General features: G+C 21.2%; 6 protein-coding genes across 6 annotated transcripts in view; 4 read left to right on the top strand and 2 right to left on the bottom strand. All coding sequences in view use genetic code 6, as the record gives it.

Moving 5' to 3' along the window:
* Positions 1–93: 93 nt before the first annotated feature.
* On the bottom strand, positions 94–2,612 carry TTHERM_00260700 (nucleoporin, putative; the record flags this gene model as incomplete). Its single annotated transcript, XM_001009017.3, has 11 exons — positions 94–156; positions 222–369; positions 445–664; positions 762–792; positions 865–1,354; positions 1,457–1,545; positions 1,945–2,035; positions 2,168–2,187; positions 2,259–2,291; positions 2,502–2,525; positions 2,577–2,612. 11 exons carry the CDS (start codon positions 2,610–2,612, stop codon positions 94–96), a joined length of 1,245 nt encoding a protein of 414 aa, XP_001009017.2.
* A 1,795-nt stretch (positions 2,613–4,407) lies between these two features.
* Positions 4,408–5,076, top strand: TTHERM_00260690 (glutathione S-transferase, amine-terminal domain protein; the record flags this gene model as incomplete). Its single annotated transcript, XM_001009016.3, has 1 exon — positions 4,408–5,076. The coding sequence occupies one exon, from the start codon at positions 4,408–4,410 to the stop codon at positions 5,074–5,076; it is 669 nt and encodes a 222-aa protein (XP_001009016.2).
* Positions 5,077–7,006: 1,930 nt separating this feature from the next.
* On the top strand, positions 7,007–7,702 carry TTHERM_000260689 (hypothetical protein; the record flags this gene model as incomplete). Its single annotated transcript, XM_012795888.1, has 2 exons — positions 7,007–7,372; positions 7,466–7,702. The coding sequence occupies 2 exons, from the start codon at positions 7,007–7,009 to the stop codon at positions 7,700–7,702; spliced, it is 603 nt and encodes a 200-aa protein (XP_012651342.1).
* Positions 7,703–9,155: 1,453 nt separating this feature from the next.
* On the top strand, positions 9,156–10,154 carry TTHERM_00260680 (transmembrane protein, putative; the record flags this gene model as incomplete). The annotated part of the gene is made up of 1 exon (XM_001009015.3): positions 9,156–10,154. The coding sequence occupies one exon, from the start codon at positions 9,156–9,158 to the stop codon at positions 10,152–10,154; it is 999 nt and encodes a 332-aa protein (XP_001009015.2).
* Positions 10,155–13,332: 3,178 nt separating this feature from the next.
* TTHERM_00260670 (transmembrane protein, putative) lies at positions 13,333–13,980 on the top strand (the record flags this gene model as incomplete). The annotated part of the gene is made up of 1 exon (XM_001009014.3): positions 13,333–13,980. One exon carries the CDS (start codon positions 13,333–13,335, stop codon positions 13,978–13,980), a length of 648 nt encoding a protein of 215 aa, XP_001009014.1.
* A 1,105-nt stretch (positions 13,981–15,085) lies between these two features.
* The window catches only part of TTHERM_00259670 (von willebrand factor type A domain protein), a gene marked incomplete at both ends in the record, with an annotated part of 7,236 nt that continues 1,284 nt past the window's right edge, over positions 15,086–21,037 (bottom strand). The window contains one exon of the mRNA XM_001009013.3: positions 15,086–21,037. This exon is cut by the window's right edge and continues 1,284 nt beyond it. Coding sequence (XP_001009013.3) covers positions 15,086–21,037 — 5,952 coding nt within the window.

Genomic DNA, 21,037 nt, shown 5'->3' with positions numbered 1-21,037 from the left:
ATTTAAAGTTAGTTAAATTTTAGCTTAGGGCCTATAAATATTTGACAAAATATACATAAAATACTAACTAATATCTTAAACATTCATTTTAATTCAATTTTAAGTATATTCTTAGAATTTATTGTAAAATTCTTCTCCGTCTTTTTCATCATGGAACTGTATATTTATTTATTATTTATTTTTATAAATTTTAGTTTTAAAATATAATTTAAAATATTTACCTAAACCTTGATGATGTCTGGAACGAACTTTTCATCTTATTTTTTATAGAATATGAATTTAAGATTTTTAGTGCTGTTTTAAATCTTTTCAGCTTTATTGATTTTCTTTGTAACAACAATAGTGAAAATAACCTTTTTGATTTGATCTCTGAATTTATTTATTTATTTATAAAAATAATTTAATTTCATCTTTTGTTAAGAAAATAAATAAATAAATTTATACCTGTAGACCAAAATGTTAGGAGTTTTATCATCAGCCTTGAACTTTTCAAATGAAATGTAACCCTTTTCTAAGATATCTCCATCACCTCTTCTTACCTTAAGGACACTCTTATCAATTACTTTCTCATAGGGGTTATCGTATTAGTATTTCATTTAGATTTATGAGGGATCAATTTCAGGGCTATGTTCAAGTTCATCATCGTCTTCACCTTCACCTTCATCTAAATTAATAAAAATAATTTCATTATTTCATTTTTAAAAATAACTTAAACAAAATATTATTCTCTAATTAAATAATTTATTAATTTATTTATTTACCTCCTTCATCATCAGAACCTTTTGATTTGATCTGTTTGTTTTTTATTAATCATAAAAGCATTTTATAATAAATAAATATTATTTATAAATCATAAAATTTTACGTTACTAAATAAACCTCCAGTGGTGTTATTTTTTAGATCACCAAAAAGACTGGAAGATTCTGCAGGCTTTGCATTACCAAAGAGAGAAGTGGCATTGCTTGTAGGCAAGCTTCCAAAAAGACTTCCAGTGGGTTTATCAGTGTTGAAAATATTTTGAATAGTTTAGCCTCCTTCAACTTTGTTTGCATTAGAAAAAAGTCCAGTACCAGAGGAAGGTGTAAATAAGGAGTTTGAATTGCCAAAAAGAGTTCCAGTTCCAGTAGATTTACCAAAAAGTCCACCAGTAGTGGAAGTGTTACCGAATAATCCGCTAGTAGCAGAAGAAGGTTTTATACTTCCAAATAGAGATGTGTCATTTGTAGTTTTTTCTTTAGCAGGTTCACTAACTTTTTCTGTTTCTTTTTCTGATTATTCAGGCTTTGATTCTTCTTTATTTTCAGTATGCTTGTTATTACCATTAGTAGCATCAGTCTTAGCAAATAGTGAGGAGCTTTAAATTTATAGTAATAAAATATAAAGTAATTTATCTTTCTTAATTTGTTTTAATTATTAAGTAAAATAATTTGTCTTTTGATTGATAATTTTTAATTACCTAGTAGAGAATTCAATTTTTTTTTCTTCAATTTTGTCTCCATTAGTACCTTCTTTAGCTTCGTTAGCATGATTACCATTGTTATTAGCCTATTTTTAAAATATTTTTAGGAATGCTGCCTAATTATTCTTTCAGTATTAGCAATATTGATTGATATGAATAAATTGAAGAGGTTTATTTTGATGAAATTAGATTAGTAAGTAAATAAATAAATAAACATATTTTTTTATTAATTTAATTATAGATTTAGTATCTTTTTTAAATTCTATTGGAGACAAGTAAATAGATCATTCATTCAATCAATCAAGCATATATATTTTTATTTATAAAACCCTCTAAAGAAATTATTATAAAATTTAAAGAGTAGGAGAATATTTAGCGAGACACTTTCATTCATATCCTACTTTTAAATTTTATCCATTGCCTCTTTTTTCATTGTGTTTTTGGTTTTTTCAAAATATTTTTCATAATTTAACAATTTTTATTACAGCAGGTTAAGCGTCTTCAAGCTTTTCGAGGAGAACTAGCTTAGCAGGTGTGGTAGACTCTTCTGACTTAGGACCCTTGATCTTCAAAATTCTGTATTCAAAAATTGATATATAAATTACAATGATTAGAGTAATTAATAATTGAAGAGTCATGAAATTCTAAAGAAACTATCAATTATAAGGTTGCAAATCGGCAAGTGAATTAAAAAAGAGTCATTTTTACCTTCTTTATGCAATTTCTTCCTATATTTTAAAAAATTAAATTTAATTTAATCCTATTTAAAGCTTTGAAGTAGAGAAAAAGAATAAATTACAGGAGTGCTAATCTTTCCCAAATCAGGAGCTGCCTATTTTAGTTATTAAAAATTGGATTAGTTCAATAAAATGAATGTGTTTTGAGTTAAAATTTGATAGTTTTCTTTTCGAATTGTTCTTTCATTTAATTTTTTTCGTTTATTTTGCTTTTTTGTGCAATTTAGTTGGCATCTATTCTTTCGATACAAATGAGGAGACATTTCTAATGATAGTATTAACTAAATTCATTTGAATTTGCTTACGTGCTCATCGTCAGAGAGGTTATTCTATTTGATATAAAGCTTTATTATTTAAATTCAAAAGTATTTTGTATTTACCTAATCCAACTCATAGGGGGCTCTTCTTTTGCTCATTTCTCAGTCTTGTTTAATCACTATGTTTCTTACTTAGTTTATTGCTAATATTAGAAATATAAAGCTATATTTTTTGATTATTTTAATCTTAATTTATTATTTAACAATAATAATTAATTAATTATTGATTAACTAAAAATTGGCGAATTTTGTTTGAGACTTAACACAATTAATTAATTATACATACATATAAAAATAAATAAGAAATATAGCTAAAATACTCTTTATTTATAAATTCATTCATTTATTAATTTGCTTCACAGTGTTTCTTAATTTGTTTATTTATTTATGTATGTATATATCTACCCATTCATAATTGCAAAATATATTTATTTTATCAGCCTTGACTATATTTTTATGCTACAACCCATTTTATTTAGTCAAATATCTATCTATTTATGTTTCTTACTTTTTTATATTCAATATATATTAAGAGCTCTTTTAATTTTTAGCTCGAGGCATTTTAGACAAATCAGTAGTCAGCCATAAATCATAAATTAAATTGTAAGTAATTATTTTTTATTCAATTTAAAATGTTAAATTGATAATTTAAAATAATAATTTAACTACTATTTGAATTTTTTAAATATAAATTCCATTTATATATTTAACATTCATTAAAAATACATAATTGATTAATTAAGCTCTATAAATAAATATGTGAGTGTATATGTTAGTGTTAATAGAGTTAATCAACAAAATAAATTATTTAAGATAAAGAAAATAATTTTTAAATAGTTCAAAAATAAAATCATTTATATCAAAAATTCTAAAATAAGATTACTTTTTATTGAATTATAAAATTTCTAGTTAATTAAATTTAAACTGAGTATTCTCTTTTTGAACCTTAATTTTTTATAGCAATTTTAGTTTATTCTTACAAAGTGAACTAATCAGAAAAATATTGTAATCAACAAAACTATTTTCATAATTAGTTTATGTATCTGTATCACTTTGCTACTATTATTGTAAATTTTCGTCTTCGTCATAAGATTTAAGAAAGTTTTTAATTGGTAATTAATTAATTCGAATAATAATTTCGCTATAAAGATTTTGATTGCTTTTATTTGTATTTAATCTAAAATATTCTACTATCATTTTTCTTAATTTTAATTAATTCTTTTTGGTTTATTAAAATTTTAAAGTCTTAAAATATTTAAATAAATTAGATTTAAATCTATTCAAAACCAATAAATAAATAAGTGTAAAATAAAAATCCTATTAATATTTTTATTGAGCCATAAAATTATAAATAAATCGTTATAAAGATTTAAAGGTATACACAATTCGAAAAATTCTACTAAGAAAAACCTTTTGTATAATTAATTAATTTACTATTAATGTGTTTTATTTTTATTGCTTTTAAAATTTTAATTGCAAAACAATTTTATTTTGAGCTATTTAAAGATCTATTAATATTTATTTTGATTTGATTTGATTCTTATTATCAATTTAATTGTGTGTTTTTATAGATTTTTGAGCAAAAAAAAAGAAATATTTGAAGGTTTGAATATTTTATAAATACATAAATTATTTCAAATATTGTTAAATATATTATCTATTGAGTGTTAGTTTCTTACTCATCAAAAGTTACACTTAAAATGAATTTTATAATGGCTCATTTGTTAATACAGATATCGATATATTTTAACTCAATAAATTTTTTGAGTTGAGATTATTATAATAAAAACAATAAATACTTCTTTTATTATTATTTTAAATAATCCAAATACTTTTTAATAGCATTCGATAATCAATTGCCTCAAAGCAAGCAAGTGAGTCTATAACACAAAATATGAACAAACTCAAATTATTTTACAACTCTTTTTCTCAACCTTCTCGCGCTGTAAAATGTCTTTTAAAGATTGGCAAAGTTGACTATGAAGAGAAATTTGTAAACTTGGCTAAAGGCGACTAATTTAAACCTGAAGTAAAGAGCTTAAATTGGAACTGTTAAGTACCTTTTATTGAGGATAATGGATTCGTAGTTTTTGAATCCCATACAATAATGAGGTACATACATCAAAGATTTAACCTAGACAATTCTTTATACCCTCAAAAGCTAGAAGATAAAACAAAAATTGATATGTACTTAGACTGGCATCACTCAAATACAAGAAGATCTGCAAATTATGTGACCGCAAGTCTTTTATCAAAAAGAACTGGTTAACCATCATTATATGTAGAAGATTTAGTTCATAAAGAACTCCTAAAGGCAGTGCAAAATTTAAATGATAATTTATTAAATAATCCTTCACATTATATCTTTGGATTCTAAAAGCCAACTATCGCTGATATCAGCTGCTACTAAGAACTTACTGAACTCAAATTGATAAATTTTGATTTCAAAAAATACCCTAATCTTGATGCTTTTATGAATCAGATGTCTAATATTCCTGAAATCAAAGAAGTTGATAAAGATTTTTCTGATATCGCTTTAAAGATATTCAAAGTAAATCTTTGATTTTACTTACTGAATGAAATATATAAATAAGAGCATTAATTTTTTTGTTTTGTGAATTTTATAATCACCATCTTTAACATTCGACTTATCAATAAACATTTTATAAATTATTTCAAAAATTTTTTTTTTATTTGCCACAAAAAAATAAAATTATAGAAACATATTTTAAAGGTGAATTCAAATAACGAATAAAAGTAGTTTCTTATTTAGAAGAAGATTTATTATTTAATTTTATTTGTTTGTATTTATTAATATTTTAAGATATTTTAGGTGTTTATGGAAATTATTTTAATTTTTTAAATAAAAAAATTGATAAATTAAAGTTTTCATAGATTTATCAGATATAATATATTCTTCCTGATTTAAATATTTTTACATCCATCAGACCTATTCTAATTTTCTTTTGATAAAATCAGCAAGATATTTCTATGAAAATTGTAAATATACTTAGGATTTATTTATTTATCAATCATTTAAAAATGATAATAGCTATTTTTGCATTCAATTAAATGTTTAATTATTATTTTAAAACATTTAGTGAAATTTATTTAATTCATATCTGAGTTATTAATATTCATTAATAGTAGGATTAAAAAATATTTTATAAAATTGTATTGAAAAAAAAACAAATTATTTTTTTTAAAGTATTTAAAGAATAATATTTGAAATAAAATTTCAATTTTTAAGCTTTAGTATAATGATATTCTTGAATAGTGGGATTTAAAATTATTTTAAATTATTAATTTTATTTTAAACGATTCAAATATGTTTATTCAGTTAAATGAAGTTTTGTTATTTAAAATAGAAAATAATACAAAGATATTTTAACATAAAAAGTTTTTATAATATAATCAGAAACATATGTATTATTATTTTAGAAGAAAGGACTTTGAAAATCAAGAAATAAATAATTAACTTGAAAATGTAAAATAGACAATAAATTAAATAGAAGTCTTAAATTTTTTAGAAACATTAATAAAAGCACTTTAATTACGATAAGATAGATAAAAAAAGTTATAATACTATCTATATTCAGCAAGAAAATTAATTCAATTCACTTAAATTGACTTTTACACAAAGCAGAAAAAATTTAAATGTAATTAATCTATTTCAATTAAATTTAATCCTTAAAACTTTTTTATTTGAAAATTCAAAATAAACTTAATGATAAAGATAAATCAATTAAAATACATTTTAAAAATTAATTTATAAGCGGTAAAATAAATTTAAAAAAACTACTATTTTTTAGATTTGCAATTGTTTGCTAATAATAATAATTTATGCCTTTGAGTGTTTATTTAAGAAAGTCATTTGTTATGGATTAGCTTTGCATAATTGGTTAAATTATTATTTTATTTTAGATATTTAGTTCTTTAAAAATTTATTTAATATTTAAAATTTTAATGCTTAAAATCTTTTATTTAAATCAATTTTTTAAATTATGTAAATTTTAGTGCATTCAAATACATATGTGTAAATTATTATTTAATATCCTTTATTAGAATAGAAACTTTCAGATAAGCTTTTCTATTACCTCAGTCAAATAGCCAAAGATAAATCTTAAAAAGCTTTATTTCCAAATAACACATACAATCAATCCTACATAAAGATTTCTTTCTTAGTGTAAAGAAAATTGTAATATTGAAATATTTATTTGGCTTTATAAAAATGGAAAATTTAGAGTTAAAAGTATTTTGGAAATAGGCAACATTTATATTTGAACATAGATAGATTCTTAACATATAAAAAAAGATAGATTGCGTTATCATACAATAATACATAATCTTTTTCAATTATGAGTAATTAAATAGAAAAAAGTAGCAAGATAAAAAAAATATAATGATTAATTAATTAATTAAAATTAAACATCAAAATAACAAACAAATCACCAACCACAACAAAATCCCATCTCAAAATTTAAATTAAAAGAATGATCTAAAAAATAATTCCAATAATTTTGGTTTTAAAATTAGTTTTTGGATAAAATATCTTTTTGTAGTAATGCTTAACTCAAATTTGTAAATTATAACCCTAATAATCTGAGATATAACAATGCATAAGATAAAACTAGTAATGTGATGGCTTTATTAATCAAAATTTAAGTGATTGTTAGAACTTGCAATGCTCTGTCAAATGTTCTGCTTATTTAAGTTATGAAGACTAAGAATGTCTTTTAAATTGTATTGATAAAATTGAACCATAAATTTAAGATGAATGTTCTTAATTTTTAGCTGAAACCTAATAAGAAATAGTAGAAAATCATGAAGAAAGATAAGAAACTGTATAAAAAATGTGGGTAATAATAACTGTAGGATCCATAATTTTTTCTATAATAGTGATCATAATTTATTTTGTTGTTTAGCTTATTAAAAAGTTTAATAAATAAAAGAAATTATAAAATTAAAATTTGCGTGGAGTTGTTGTCATAAGTCAGAGTCAAGTTAATCAATATAATCTAAATAATCAATTAAAGCATAAAAATACTTTTCCTCCAATCAACAATGCAGTAATTATAGTTCCTGATAATATTTAAGATAGCAAAGAAGAGAGTAACAAAAGTTAAGATAGCTCTGCACAATAATAACAATAAATATAAACACAACAAATAAAAATCAATCCTAAATGAACGAAAGAGAAAATCTTACAATAATGATTTTAAAAAACTGTATATTTCGATTAAATTATTCTAGAAAATTTTCTTATATTATGTTATATATTTCTATTTACATTATTAATCAACTTACCATTATATCAAATTTATATAAAAATATCAATTTACTTAATTAAAAAATTATTTTTTTGTGTTTATTTTATGTAATTGTATAAACTTTGCTGTTAATTTATCTATCTATTTTTCATTTACTTAATTATAAATTTTTAAGTTTAATGTAACATATTTATTTTTAATATTAATTATGAATGTATTTCAATTCTAATTATTTTAAGTTAAGCAGTTACATATTTCTTGTTAAATATGAAAGAATCAGTAAATTTGGTATAAATTTATTTAGCTTACACAATTTTCAAATAAAAAATACTTCTAACACAAAATATAATTAGAGATGGAATGACTTAGATTTTATCCTTTATTTTTTTGGCAAAAGAGGTTTGCTAAATAGATAAAATAAACAAATTTATAAATAAAGAAAAAATCAGTAATAAAGAATTATTGTTTCAATATTTATTAATTTTTTTTTTGCAATTAAATTTTTCTAGCAATTATCAGCTCAAAAAAATAACCAATTAGTTCAATAAAAGTCATTAACATTTTTAAGTGAGCAGCAAATTATGTATGATATCTAATATAATAGTTCATAATTTAATTTAGATTTTTATTTCAGTACTTACGCAAATAAATAAATTAATAATATAAAAATATTTGCTAAGTTGCAAACACTTAATCTTACTTAATGCATAAATACAATGAAATCAGTATATGAAATAATTATCTGGTATGCCTTAATAAATCTAGAGATAGATATTGATGAATTTTATTATTTTACATATTTGAAATAACGCTCAAATTATATCTTACTTATTTAAAGAAGAGCTTTTACTCTATTACAACCAAGGAATCAAAAACTTGAAAGAAAGCAAATAAGAAATTTATATTGATGTGATGTCAATTAATTCAGTATTTTTGGAATTAATCTATTAAAATGCCAGTATGATTCACCTTGTTTGAGTAATAAAAAAGACTTTTCGCTCAAGCTAATTATACCAAAATTTTAAATATAAAAATTAGCTCTAACTCTTTATTTAATCCGGGTTAATATAGAACGTAAATTATAAAAAATGATAAAAAAAACACCTGATTTGATATTTTCGAAAATCATTATTATTGGATTATTTTTCCTTTCAAAGCCTTTAAAAAACTAATTTGATTTTTAAAAGAACTATTAAAATCCTAGGTGAGTATATTTAATTTTATAAAAAAATTGTATTAATTAAAATAAGTAAAAGAAATCCTCATAAATTATTTCACTCTGCTTGCTTGCTTCCTACCATTAATATCATAAATGAGATAAAGCATATAATTTATTTTAATAATTCTTATTGCTACCGCTGTTTACAGCTAAATGGATACAAATGATTTCTAAGCTTGCTTGATTAATAACTGTAGTGCATTACAGCAAGATTAAAGTTATAGTCCTGATCTGATGAGTTGCTTGGAAAGTTATGATGAATGCTATGATTTCGTAGGTGATCTTACTAACTCTTGTAATGTAAATAATTGCATAGTTGATTGCTTTGATTTGTTTTCATAGGACTCTTAAAATTGCTATAGTTAATGCATGACAGAGTAAAAACTATTCATTTAACAATCCTGCGATTCACAAAACTCAGAAATGTATTTTGTTGATTCAAGCAACACTGATAACACTGATAGCAATGCAAATAAGACTAATGGTAACAGTAACAGTAATAATAACAATAATAATAATAGCACTAATTCAGTAAACTAGGACAATTTTGGGAAACTAAGCTAGGCAGATAGCGGAAATTCTGATTCTAACACTTCTCTTTGGATAGCTATATACTGTTTGATAGGCACAGTTATTCTACTAATTTTCTTGTTTTTAGCTTATTTTATAGTTAAGAAAAGAAAAAATAACTCAAAAATTAATTCAAAACATACAGATTTATAATAACATAATAATAATCTATAACAATAAGAATAGTAATATCAATAATAAATCTTACCACCAATTTAGTAAATAGTAATTGGTGTTCCTGCTTAAGAAAACTCATTTTAAATATAAAAGCTACCAAACTATGAAATTAATTCTCATGAAACTAAGACATTTGATTAAAATTAATAAATTATAACTAATTTGAATAACTTGGTAAAAAAGGAACAAGGCGATTCAAACAAAAGCGAAATTTATATAATAAATAACTAATTATAAAAATTGCCAGCAAGCACTGCAATAAGTACTTAACTCGATTAGCCAAAGGTAGATGAATTCTAATAAGAAGAATTAAATAATAAAATGAATGATTAAGTTGATAATGCAAATCATAATGCTAATGATGAATATATTATAAATTTTGATAATGACGAATTAGATGGCTGACTGAATGATTAATAAAATTAATAATTTAGTCATCAATCAAAAATATAATTTTAAATTAATAATAAAAGAAAATATAGTTATAAATAAATGAATGAATGATATCAAAGTATAAAAATAATGAAAAAAAATTTAATAAAAAGTTGATAATAATTTATAAGTCGTTTTAAAGAATAAATAATTAATTAATATTAAGTAAAAAACACTATTTGCAAGAAAAATATAATGCAAATAAATATATTAACATAAATATTAATTTTGTCATTTTATTTGTATGAAAATCTATTTAAGTTAATTTATTAAATACATTAAGAACATTTATTTATTTTTTTATTAATAATAATTTTTTTATTACGAAAACAAATAAAAAAACATTTAAAACTTTATTGATTTAAATTCAAAAAAATATTATATTTATATAAACATTCTAATTTGTTTAAGAATCTGAAAATATTTTAGTAATTTTTTTTAATTAAATAGCAAATATTTTTAATTTTTTCTCTGTCAATAAATAAATTCGATAAAAATGTAATACTAAATTAAATTTCAATATATTTTTATAAATTTTTTGTTTAGGAGTTTGTTGAATTATATTAATTTTTATGATTTTTAAGAATATTTATTTATTGAATAATAAATTATATAAAATGTTTGAATAATAAATAATTAAATTAAAATATTATTAAAAATTACAATTCAAAATAATCCATTTATTTAAATTTATCTAGTAAAAAAAATATTTTTACTTCATTCATGTATTAATTTATTGAAAAATTTATATTTTTGTCACTTTTTTTCTTTTGGATATTAAATTTTTTGTTTTGTGAAAGCAAATAAATTAATTCTGCTAAATTTGACAAATTCTGATAAATCATACCAAAAAAACTGATTAATTTTTCTATTTCATAAATATTTTAATGGGGAATTGCTATTCATACACACTTCAATGGTATTTAGCTTTATTTACCAATAACAATTTTTATCATTTCCCTTTTTTTCATAATAATTAAAATCAAATTAAATCTATTCATTTGAATAATTTATGTTTTATTAAGTTGAACTTTTATTTTGCTTTATGAGATTGATAAATTAATTATTGATTGAAGTTAGTTGATAGGTAAAAAATAAATGAAATCAAATAAATATTTTAGGCATAAAGAATTTAATTTATTTTTTATGAATATTTTATTAAATTTGTTTTACTATTTTGGTTAAGATTTTTTTTATAGATATTGTATATTTAAAAGTTTTTGATTTTAATTTTTTAATCAAATAAAACAGTTTTTTCCTAAATTTATAAATTTATAAATTGAGGAATTCTTTTTTAATAATTAATTTTATGAATAATAATTTTATTTTTACATTTCTATATTCAGTCAGGTATTATTAATCACATTACTAATTGATAAATAATCTATTTATTAATTCTTTATTTAACAATTTAATTAATTTATATTGAATACCTTGATTGAAATTCATTTTTTATTTTTCTATTTTTGTATATTTATTTATTAATGAAAAAAAATAATATTTAAGTCTAACATATTTTTAAAAAATATAATTGTAAAGAAAAATAAAATATTTAGATAGTGACTATATGCCTTAGTATGAATACCATCATCTTCAACAAAAGAAAGCACTTATCGTTGAAATATTATAATGCTAACTTTTTTTATTTTTTAGTATAAATATCATGTTTTATTCTAATTTATTAACAAATAACAGAATTATTTAAAATCTTTATTTTTTATATCGGTTTTTAACAACTAACATTTTAATACATTTTATCTTTTTGAACATAATTAAATGTAATAAAATCATGAAAGCAAATTATTTTTACTAAAATTTGACAAATTCTGATAAATTTTACTAAAAAAACACATTTATTTATTTTTCTATTTCATAAATATTTTAATGGTGAAATTGCTATTCATACACACTTCAATAGTATTTAGCTTTATTTACCAAGATAATACGAATTCTTTTAAAATTAAGTTAAAATTGTATAAAATTGGCATCTAAATAAAATGAATACATTTATCAAATAGGTTATTAATTTTAAATATTTTTAGCATTTCCCTTTTTTGACAATAATAAAATAATCAAATTAAATTATTTTAATATTGATTTGAATAATTTATGTTATATTAAGTTGAACTTTTATTTTTTTTTATGAGATTGCTAAATTATTGATTGAAGTTGGTTGATAGGTAAAAAAAAAATGAAATCAAATAAATATTTTTGGCATAAGGAAATTAATTTATTTTTTATGTATATTTTATTAAATTTGTCTTGCTAATTTGGTTTAAGATTTTTTTTATAGATATTAAATATTAATAAGTTTTTGATATTAATTTTATAACGAAATAAAGCAGCTATTTACTCTTTCATAATTAGAGTTTTTGAAAAAAATGTTTAAAGTTATTTATGGAAAATTATATACTAAATATAGCATTAATGGTAACTGCAAATCATTAGTTATGATTGAATATGTGTGAGCTTAATTAGTAGTGATAAAATAAAAATAGAAAAATCTTTGTTTTTTCTATGGTAATATCTAATTAAATTCGACAGACTTTTTAAATTTTGAATTTATAAAAACACTCGAATGTAAATACTAACTAAATTCGCAATATTATTTAAATAAGAAATACCTCCCTTCTATTGATATTAATTGATAAAAGGCGTTAATTTCTTTTTAATTCAATTTTTGTCTTTAAATTTATTAGATTTTCTTGTAATATAATCATTTAAGGATAAGCAGATATCTGAAATAGATAGATAAATAGATAGATAGATAGATAGATATGCGAATTTAATTATTTCAAAAGATTTTTTAGAAATTTTGTTAAATATGAAGCAAAAGCAAATTAATAATTTAAGGCTTAAAGCAAATCAATTTTTTTTTTTGAGTAATTAGTTTTTATTTTTAGAATTATAATTTGACTGATTTATTTTGATAAATATAAATGATAAATGAAATAGTTTGCGATTGCTATATTTTTGTTGCAAATTTTATCAAATCCTTCATGTTTGTTTGTTTTGTAATAAAAATAAATAAATGAAATACAAAGTTACAATCAATAACTTAAATTATTAAGATATAATTAATTGCTTTTATAATTATTATTTGATTTAAAAATAATAGAGAAATACAAATTCTTGAGCTAACAATTTAAAAATGATGAAAAATATAATTATTTTAAGCACACTAATAGCATTATGTGCTTGCAGTCTCTATGATTGCAATTAAAATTGTTAATATTCAAATAGGTGTAATTCCTATAATCAATTTACGAATTGTATTAACTACAAAAGCGCTTGCTTTAATACAGATGATTGCAACTAATATAATTGCTACAATGATTGTAAAACATCAAGCTAACCTTTAGATACTTGCTAATTCTGCTATAAAAATTGTTCTGATTAATATCCTTCTTGCTCTACAAGTAGGACAGTTGCAATAATTGTAGGAGTAGTCGTAGGAGGAGTTTTCTTAATTATAATTATAGCTGGATGTTATTTCTATTAAAAAAGAAAATAGTAGAGATAAAAAATTTAGGATATGGCTAATAAAGCTAGACTATAATAGGATTTGTAACAGATGCAATTTTAGCAAAATATGTAGCAGTAAAATGTATAACTTGGATATAGTCAACCTCAACCATATATAAACTAACAGCCTATGTTCATTCCTCCTCCCTAATACTAAGTATATAACCCAAACATGCCAATGATGTATTAATAACCAAATATGAACGCATAAGGATATGTTGTAAATAATAACCCATAGGCTAAAGTACCAGCAATTAATAATGTTGTTTTGTGAATTAAGTAAGTAACACTTTAATATAAAAAATAAAGCTAACATTTTATTAAAACGTTTCATTTTTTGCTTGTCTGTTTTCCTATTAATAGAGTCATTTATTATTTGCAATTTATTTATTTTCTTTGTAGCTTATCTAAAAAATTTACAAAACAGTTCAATAATAAACAAATCATTTAATTTCTCTTTTGCAAATACCCTTTTTATCATTCATTCATTCTATGAATAAATGATTATGGAAGTGGTGTAATTTAAACAAACCATAGAATATTTTAAAATCTAATTTTTTTGCATGCTAAAATAAAATTGATAGTTTCTGAATAATTTTTTGATAATCAATGGTTATAAAAAATATTGTCAGTTTTGAAGGATCAAATTGGAAGTCAAAATACTTTTGATTAATCAAAAAAAATTTTAATTTTTTTTTTGTTTTGTTTGCAATTAAAATATTTTTTTTTAAGTTTTTTACGCAATTATTAATGCAAAGAGGTAATTATTTAATATATACATTGATATATTAAATTACAAATACTTCATTTTTTTACTCTTCATAAGTGCTTTATTTTAAATAATATCTTAAAAGATTAAAATAAGGGTTTTTTTTAATAGCTTATTTTACAATATTAATAATAATTGCTATCTATAAAATATGAATGATTTAAATAATATTTAGAACTAAACATAATTAGTTAAATTAAAGAAAATATTTTATTCAAAATGAAGTTAATGTATATATTAAATAAGAAATAGTTAGTGTATCACTAAAATTTATTGAAATATTTTGTGTAAAAAGGCTAAAATTAAAAATTTAATAGAAAAATCATTAAGATTGAAAAAATTAAAATTATAAATATTATTAATTAAATTATATTATAAATTTATTTATATAAAAATAATATTCAAACGCATCAGCCATTCAAAAAAATAGTGATCTCAATTCACTAAATTATTGAATGGCATTTGGCTATACCAAAATTTTCAAAAATAAATTATTAGAAATTTTACAAATCGTCTGAAAAGAAAGTGAAAACAAATGCAACAAAAAGCACCAATAACAAAATATAAATGAATATTTATGCATTATAAAATTTAGATTATAAATTAAAAATCAGCTTGGAATAATTAAGGAAAGATATTTTAATTCATCTTGTAATGTATCGATATTAATAACATTTGAATAAGAAGCCTCTACGTTTTAAAGATCATTTGCCATAGATTTTAGAGTTTAAAAATTTTCATCACCATAGCCAACAAACTATATTAATTTAATTAAATGACCTAATTTTTAGAGTTGTTGTATTTCAGTTTTAGGTTCTTTTGCATCACCATCTGATAAGAAAAATATAACATTGTTTTTCTTAAAAGTTTAACACTGTTCTTAGCTTAAAATATTTAATGCTTACTAAAGTGGAGCAGAATAATTTGTACCTCCATCCATAAATTCCTGAGGAACTTTTTATTTAATTTACTCATTCAATTTCTCTACTTTTGTATACAGCTTTACAGTATGAGCAAAACCAATAAGAGTGATAAAATCCTATGCTGTAGCTCTGCTTCTGTTGTCTATAAAATTTAATAGTTCTTTTCTCAGAGTAATCCACTTTTCTCCTTCCATACTTCCACTTTCATCAAAAACAATTATAAAATGAACTGGATTAATTTATGACTTGCATTTTTTTATAATTGAAGCGTCACATATTTCTTAGTACTATATATTATTTTTATTGCAAATTTTTTGTCCTACTATTGACCAAATTTTTTAGTATGTCAATCTTTAAAGTTATAGCTTTTAATTTTAAACTTCCTTATTCCAATCCCAATCATCATTCATTTTCTTGAAATTACTCCATTTTAATTGAGTTTACTTATATTTGAATTATGTTTCATCATCGTAATCAGAACACATAATAAGAGCTGGCAAATTTTCTTACTCAATTTTTACTCCATTAAAGGCTGCAAACCTATGACCGTTCTTAGCTGTATGTTTATTTTCACCAGTACCTATCCTATCATACAAGTATTTCCAGTGATCTTGATCACATGGTTAACCACAACAAGGGCACTTGGAATTACATGATAAATATTGAGTAATATTTGAAAATTCTTTATCAATTAAATCTACAGCATAGGCTTTTATAATTTCTTCTTAAAATATTTTATCCTGTATTGTAATTTTTAATTAACTGAAAATTAACTTAATTTATTCAATAGAGTAAAAGGATGACTATTATGTTATATCCCAAAATTCTTTAAAAAACTAAATATCTTTTTAATTTTTTAATTATAAGCTATAAGCTTGATCGAAAGTATTCTAATCTATATTAACCTGTTTATTTGATAGGATTTAAAAAATATTATCTATAAATAATTTAGGTGTTTCATTATTTTTTATTTGTTCTTCACCCATTAAAAATTCAATTGTTTGGTTTGTTTAATTTAAGATAGCCTTTAATGTTTTAAATAACTCATTTTAAATCTCAGATAGTTAATAACTCACATATTTCACAAATTCATTTTATTTGCTTAAAGCGGTATCAATTATAACTTTATTTGGATCTTCGAGATAGGTATCAATTTAGTCTAAACTAAAATCTTATTTTTGATAAATTTTTTATTATATTTCTTTAACAATATCTTCCTTAGAAAGAGAGTCTTTATAAATCTCAAGGTTCTTATTTATTACTATTTTAGAATTTGAATCAAGATATCTTTTAGAGAGCATTTATAAATTTTGTATAAACTCATTAAGCAGCTATTTATCTTTGTCTTTTGCATTTTCTAAGAATTTTCCTTTTAGAGATTACTTCTTATCAGCACTAAAATTTTAATCTATAATATTATTAAGTTTGTTTTATTAGTTTTGTAATTGAAATTTGTATAATTCTTAAATAGCCATATTATTCAAAAAATGTATTGAAATTTCAGATAGTTGAATTTGATAAAAACGTAATTGCTCTTAAGATTATTTAATTTCATCTTAAACTATATTTGCTACTTCTGAAATTAACTGTCTATCTACATTTGTTCTATTATTGATAGCTTAATTTATTTTTTAATTAATTCTGCTGAAATAGGAATCAATTTTAAGAATATTACAATTGAAATTAGCTTAAAGTTGAGTTTTCAACCATTAGCTTAGAACATTATTTGTAATATCTTTTAATTTTAGTTCAATTAAATTTTTACTTTAATCATCAAAGATATTTGTTTTTTACTCAATTTAATGTTCTTTAAATGTGTAAATTGAACTTTAAGTTTAAAAAGAAATTTGATTAATTCTTTTTTACTCTTTTTCTTTTGATATAATATCTTTTAATTCAAAATTCATATCAATATATTTATACAAATCTTCAAATAATATTGAGTTAAGATTTTTCTTATTTATTGTAATATTGCATGCATTTTTCAAAAAATTAGGTTTAATTTAGTTGCTTGTAAAATCTAAATATTTTTTTAAATAGTCTAATCGGATATAAAATATTTCATAAATTTATTATAAAAGTTAATGATTAATTATTTCATTATCCTTTTTTTAACAATTAAGTAAATGATCTTTAGTTTCTAAAAAATGTATTAAGCTAGTCTTCTTATGTAAAGTTTCTTATAGATCAAAATCGAATTAATAATTTTGGATTATTTTTGTAGTAAATTGTTTTCCTAATTACAACTCATAATTGTCTTTGATAAAAGAAAATAGCACATCTATATTATTTAACTGTGAATTTTTCTAAACAATTTATTCTATTTCATGAAGCTTTTCCTCAAAATATTCAATCTATTCTTCTTAACTGTTGTTTTTTTACTACTCTGCTTAGCTCAGTAACTCAAGTGTTTTTTTATTGATAAATTCTTCCAAATTTTTTATTTGCTTGCCAAATTCAATGTCATTTATTGTGTTTTCCAAGAGAGTTTACAGCTTTAAATGCAAATAATCAAAATTTTTATTTAATAATTCTTATTCAATTTAAAATTCTTCTTGCATTTTTTTCTTTATTTTTTATTCTAAGCAATCAAATAAATCCTTGATTTAACTATCAACATTTTTAATTTGATTATTTTAGGTAATGCTATCAATTTCTTTTAAAAATGTTTCATCTATTTCATCATTCATTTTCTTCTTCATAAACTCTTTTATTCTTTTATCATTTTATTTCTGCAAAATATCTCTGAAGGCTGTTAAGTCTTGATTTTAATTTATGGTTTCATAAATGTTATTCATTAACTCAAGAAATTCTGGAATGGTCTTAACCAACCTAAATGCTTACTTTTCATCCTCTTAGCAAAGATTTATTAACTTATCAATAATTTTATCTCCTAATTTTTATACGCCTTCAACAAAATTGATTTAAGTCTCTAAAAAATTCCATACTTAGTCATTCTGAACAACTTTGTGCTTATATGAAAATGCCGTTGGCAAATTAGTAACATTTTTACTTTTAATATCTATGTGATCAATTATTTTTTTCTTATCTTAAAAATTTTTCAGAGCATTTTCTACTGCCACACAATTGTTTTAGTTATTTGGATCCCCTTTTTAATTAAAAACGATCTCAACTACTTTTTTAGGTATTTTATTAGTTTTTAAATCAGTTGAGACATCAATGCAAAGCTCCAATATATTACTTATTTCTGTTGTTAGCTCTTTAACGTTAATGATTAGGAATTAGCTCACTGATAAGCAGAATAGAGTTAGTTTTCTGTCATAATCTGGATCTTTTTTCTCTTATGATAAAAGACCTTCAGAATCAATTACTAATATGTAGTCAAACTATGGTACCTTTGACTTTACGAGAGTGCCATATATTCCTCTCGTACATCTCCCTTCACTCACGTAAAAGTCACATCCTAAGAAATAATTCAATAAGGTTGATTTACCTGAATTTTGTGGTCCTATTATGCTTATGATACAAAATTTTTTATTTGTAAATAATTAATGAGAAAAGCATTTTTTTAAGAATTCGTATGGATAATAAAATGTTTCTCCATCAATTATTTCAAAAGGGAATCCATTATAAATATTTAATGAATAAGCTTCTATTAATTTCTCATTAAGAGAACTGTTGTTTGATTTATACCAATGTTATATGACTTCTCTCCAGAAAAGCTCAACTGAAATAGATTCGTCTAATATTTGTTTTTCTATTTCATAAATTTATTTTGAAATATCATTTTATTGAATTGTTTAGCTTTATTAAAGTACTATTTTCTTATTTTTTAATTGATTTATGTAATAATTATTCACATCTCTTAACTATTATATGAAAAAGAGCATTGACATGTAATGATTTTTATTATTATCAATTACTAATTATTCAAATTATTTTACAAGCTCACTCTTATCTTCAATTTAAGATTTTTTATATTCAAAATATTTAGATTCATATTATGAGTTTCTTTCACTCACTTATTTTTATGACATACTTTAAAATTTGCCATGATTAAATTCCATTTTTATTTTTTGGTACTCTGAAAAAACGTTATACAACTTGAATATATTTTAAGATTCTAACTATTTTTAGTTTTTAAGTTAATTGCAAACATTTTATACCAATTAATAAGAGTAATAGATTTAAGCTGCTGCTGCTATTTCTTCTCCTTTTTGTTCCAATTCTTTATTGAAATTATTATAAATTTAATCAGGTTATTTTTAAAATTAAGAGAAGAATCTGTTTATAAATAAATCTCTTGAATTTTATTATCCTAAATTTTTTATTATTAGGTCATTTATTACTATTCTTAATTAATTACAGTGTAAATCTAAGTCTTATTAATATATATTACAAAAGTTATTAAGTAAAATAGTATCATATTTTTTTAGATCAGGATATTCTAATTTCTCAGAGGCTAATTTTATATCTTTATACTAACTAGCATTTATTTTTTCATCATAATCGCGTATTAGAATACAAAACTTTTTGTCATTTTCTTCTAATAACTTTATAATTTTAAGTAGACTTTCAGTTTATTTATTTTTAAAGATACTTGCATTGACTTATATTATGTAATAAACAAAGAAACCTAAAATATATTACTCATTTAAGAGACTTGCATCACCATGAAAATCAGCTAAAAAATATTATCTTTTATTCTATTAGAAAATGCTATTAGATTAAATTTCAGCACTCTACATAAAGCTATAAGTACCATCACTAATAGCAAAATTAGTTATAAAAGTATTATTTATAAGTGTAGATTTACCTTTCTAAAATCCTACACCAATTGAAGCAACTACTTTATCAAATTAGTTGATTAACCAAAAGGATTAGTAAAAAAGTTCTTGTTACAATTTATAGGAATTATTTTAAGAAGGAGGTACTATTCTAGTAATTAGTAAAGGCACAGGATTAGCAAATCCTAGCATTATTGTAAGTTTAAACATAGACTCAGAGTCAGATGATTGCATCATATATTCTGGTACAGTTTTTTTGTTAATTAAGATTTTATCATCCTTTTCTTATTTTTTAAGCTTAATATTATCTTATATGTCTTTGTATATGCTATCAAGATTTTGATTTCTTTTAGATAAATATATTAAGAGGTCAAAGAGTCTCTAAGAAAAGCTCAGATCTCCTGAAATGTATAAATCAGCTATTTCTTCAACCCAATTTTTTATTGATGTTGTTTTTTCTTATGAATTGTGATAATTTAATAATTGGTTGATATCTATTTTTTAACTCACTTAGAATAATTTATCTAGTTTATTTTAAAGTTCAAATTATTTGTCGAAATCTAAATAAAAGCATACACTTTTATCTTATATTTCATAAAGGTCTCCTCCATAAACTTTCTTTAACAATTCACTTTTTTTTAGCTTTTCTTCAATATCAATTTTAGATTTATTATTTGTCCTATTGTATTCTTGATCATTCAGTTAGTAAATAAATTTTAAGCCTGTCTTTAAGATTTATTTTGACAAATATTAAATTTACTCGCTTTCTAATTGATGTTTTAACAATACTTTTTTTAGAATGAATGATATTAATTTTAATTTGGTTTCATCATTATGTGAACATGCAAAGAGTAACAGTTAAATGTAGTAATTTTCTAGATTTTATAGCTT

This window comes from Tetrahymena thermophila (assembly GCF_000189635.1).
Source record: "Tetrahymena thermophila SB210 genomic scaffold scf_8254788, whole genome shotgun sequence".
Taxonomy (NCBI): domain Eukaryota; phylum Ciliophora; class Oligohymenophorea; order Hymenostomatida; family Tetrahymenidae; genus Tetrahymena; species Tetrahymena thermophila.
This window is presented reverse-complemented; position numbering and strand designations above follow the sequence as displayed.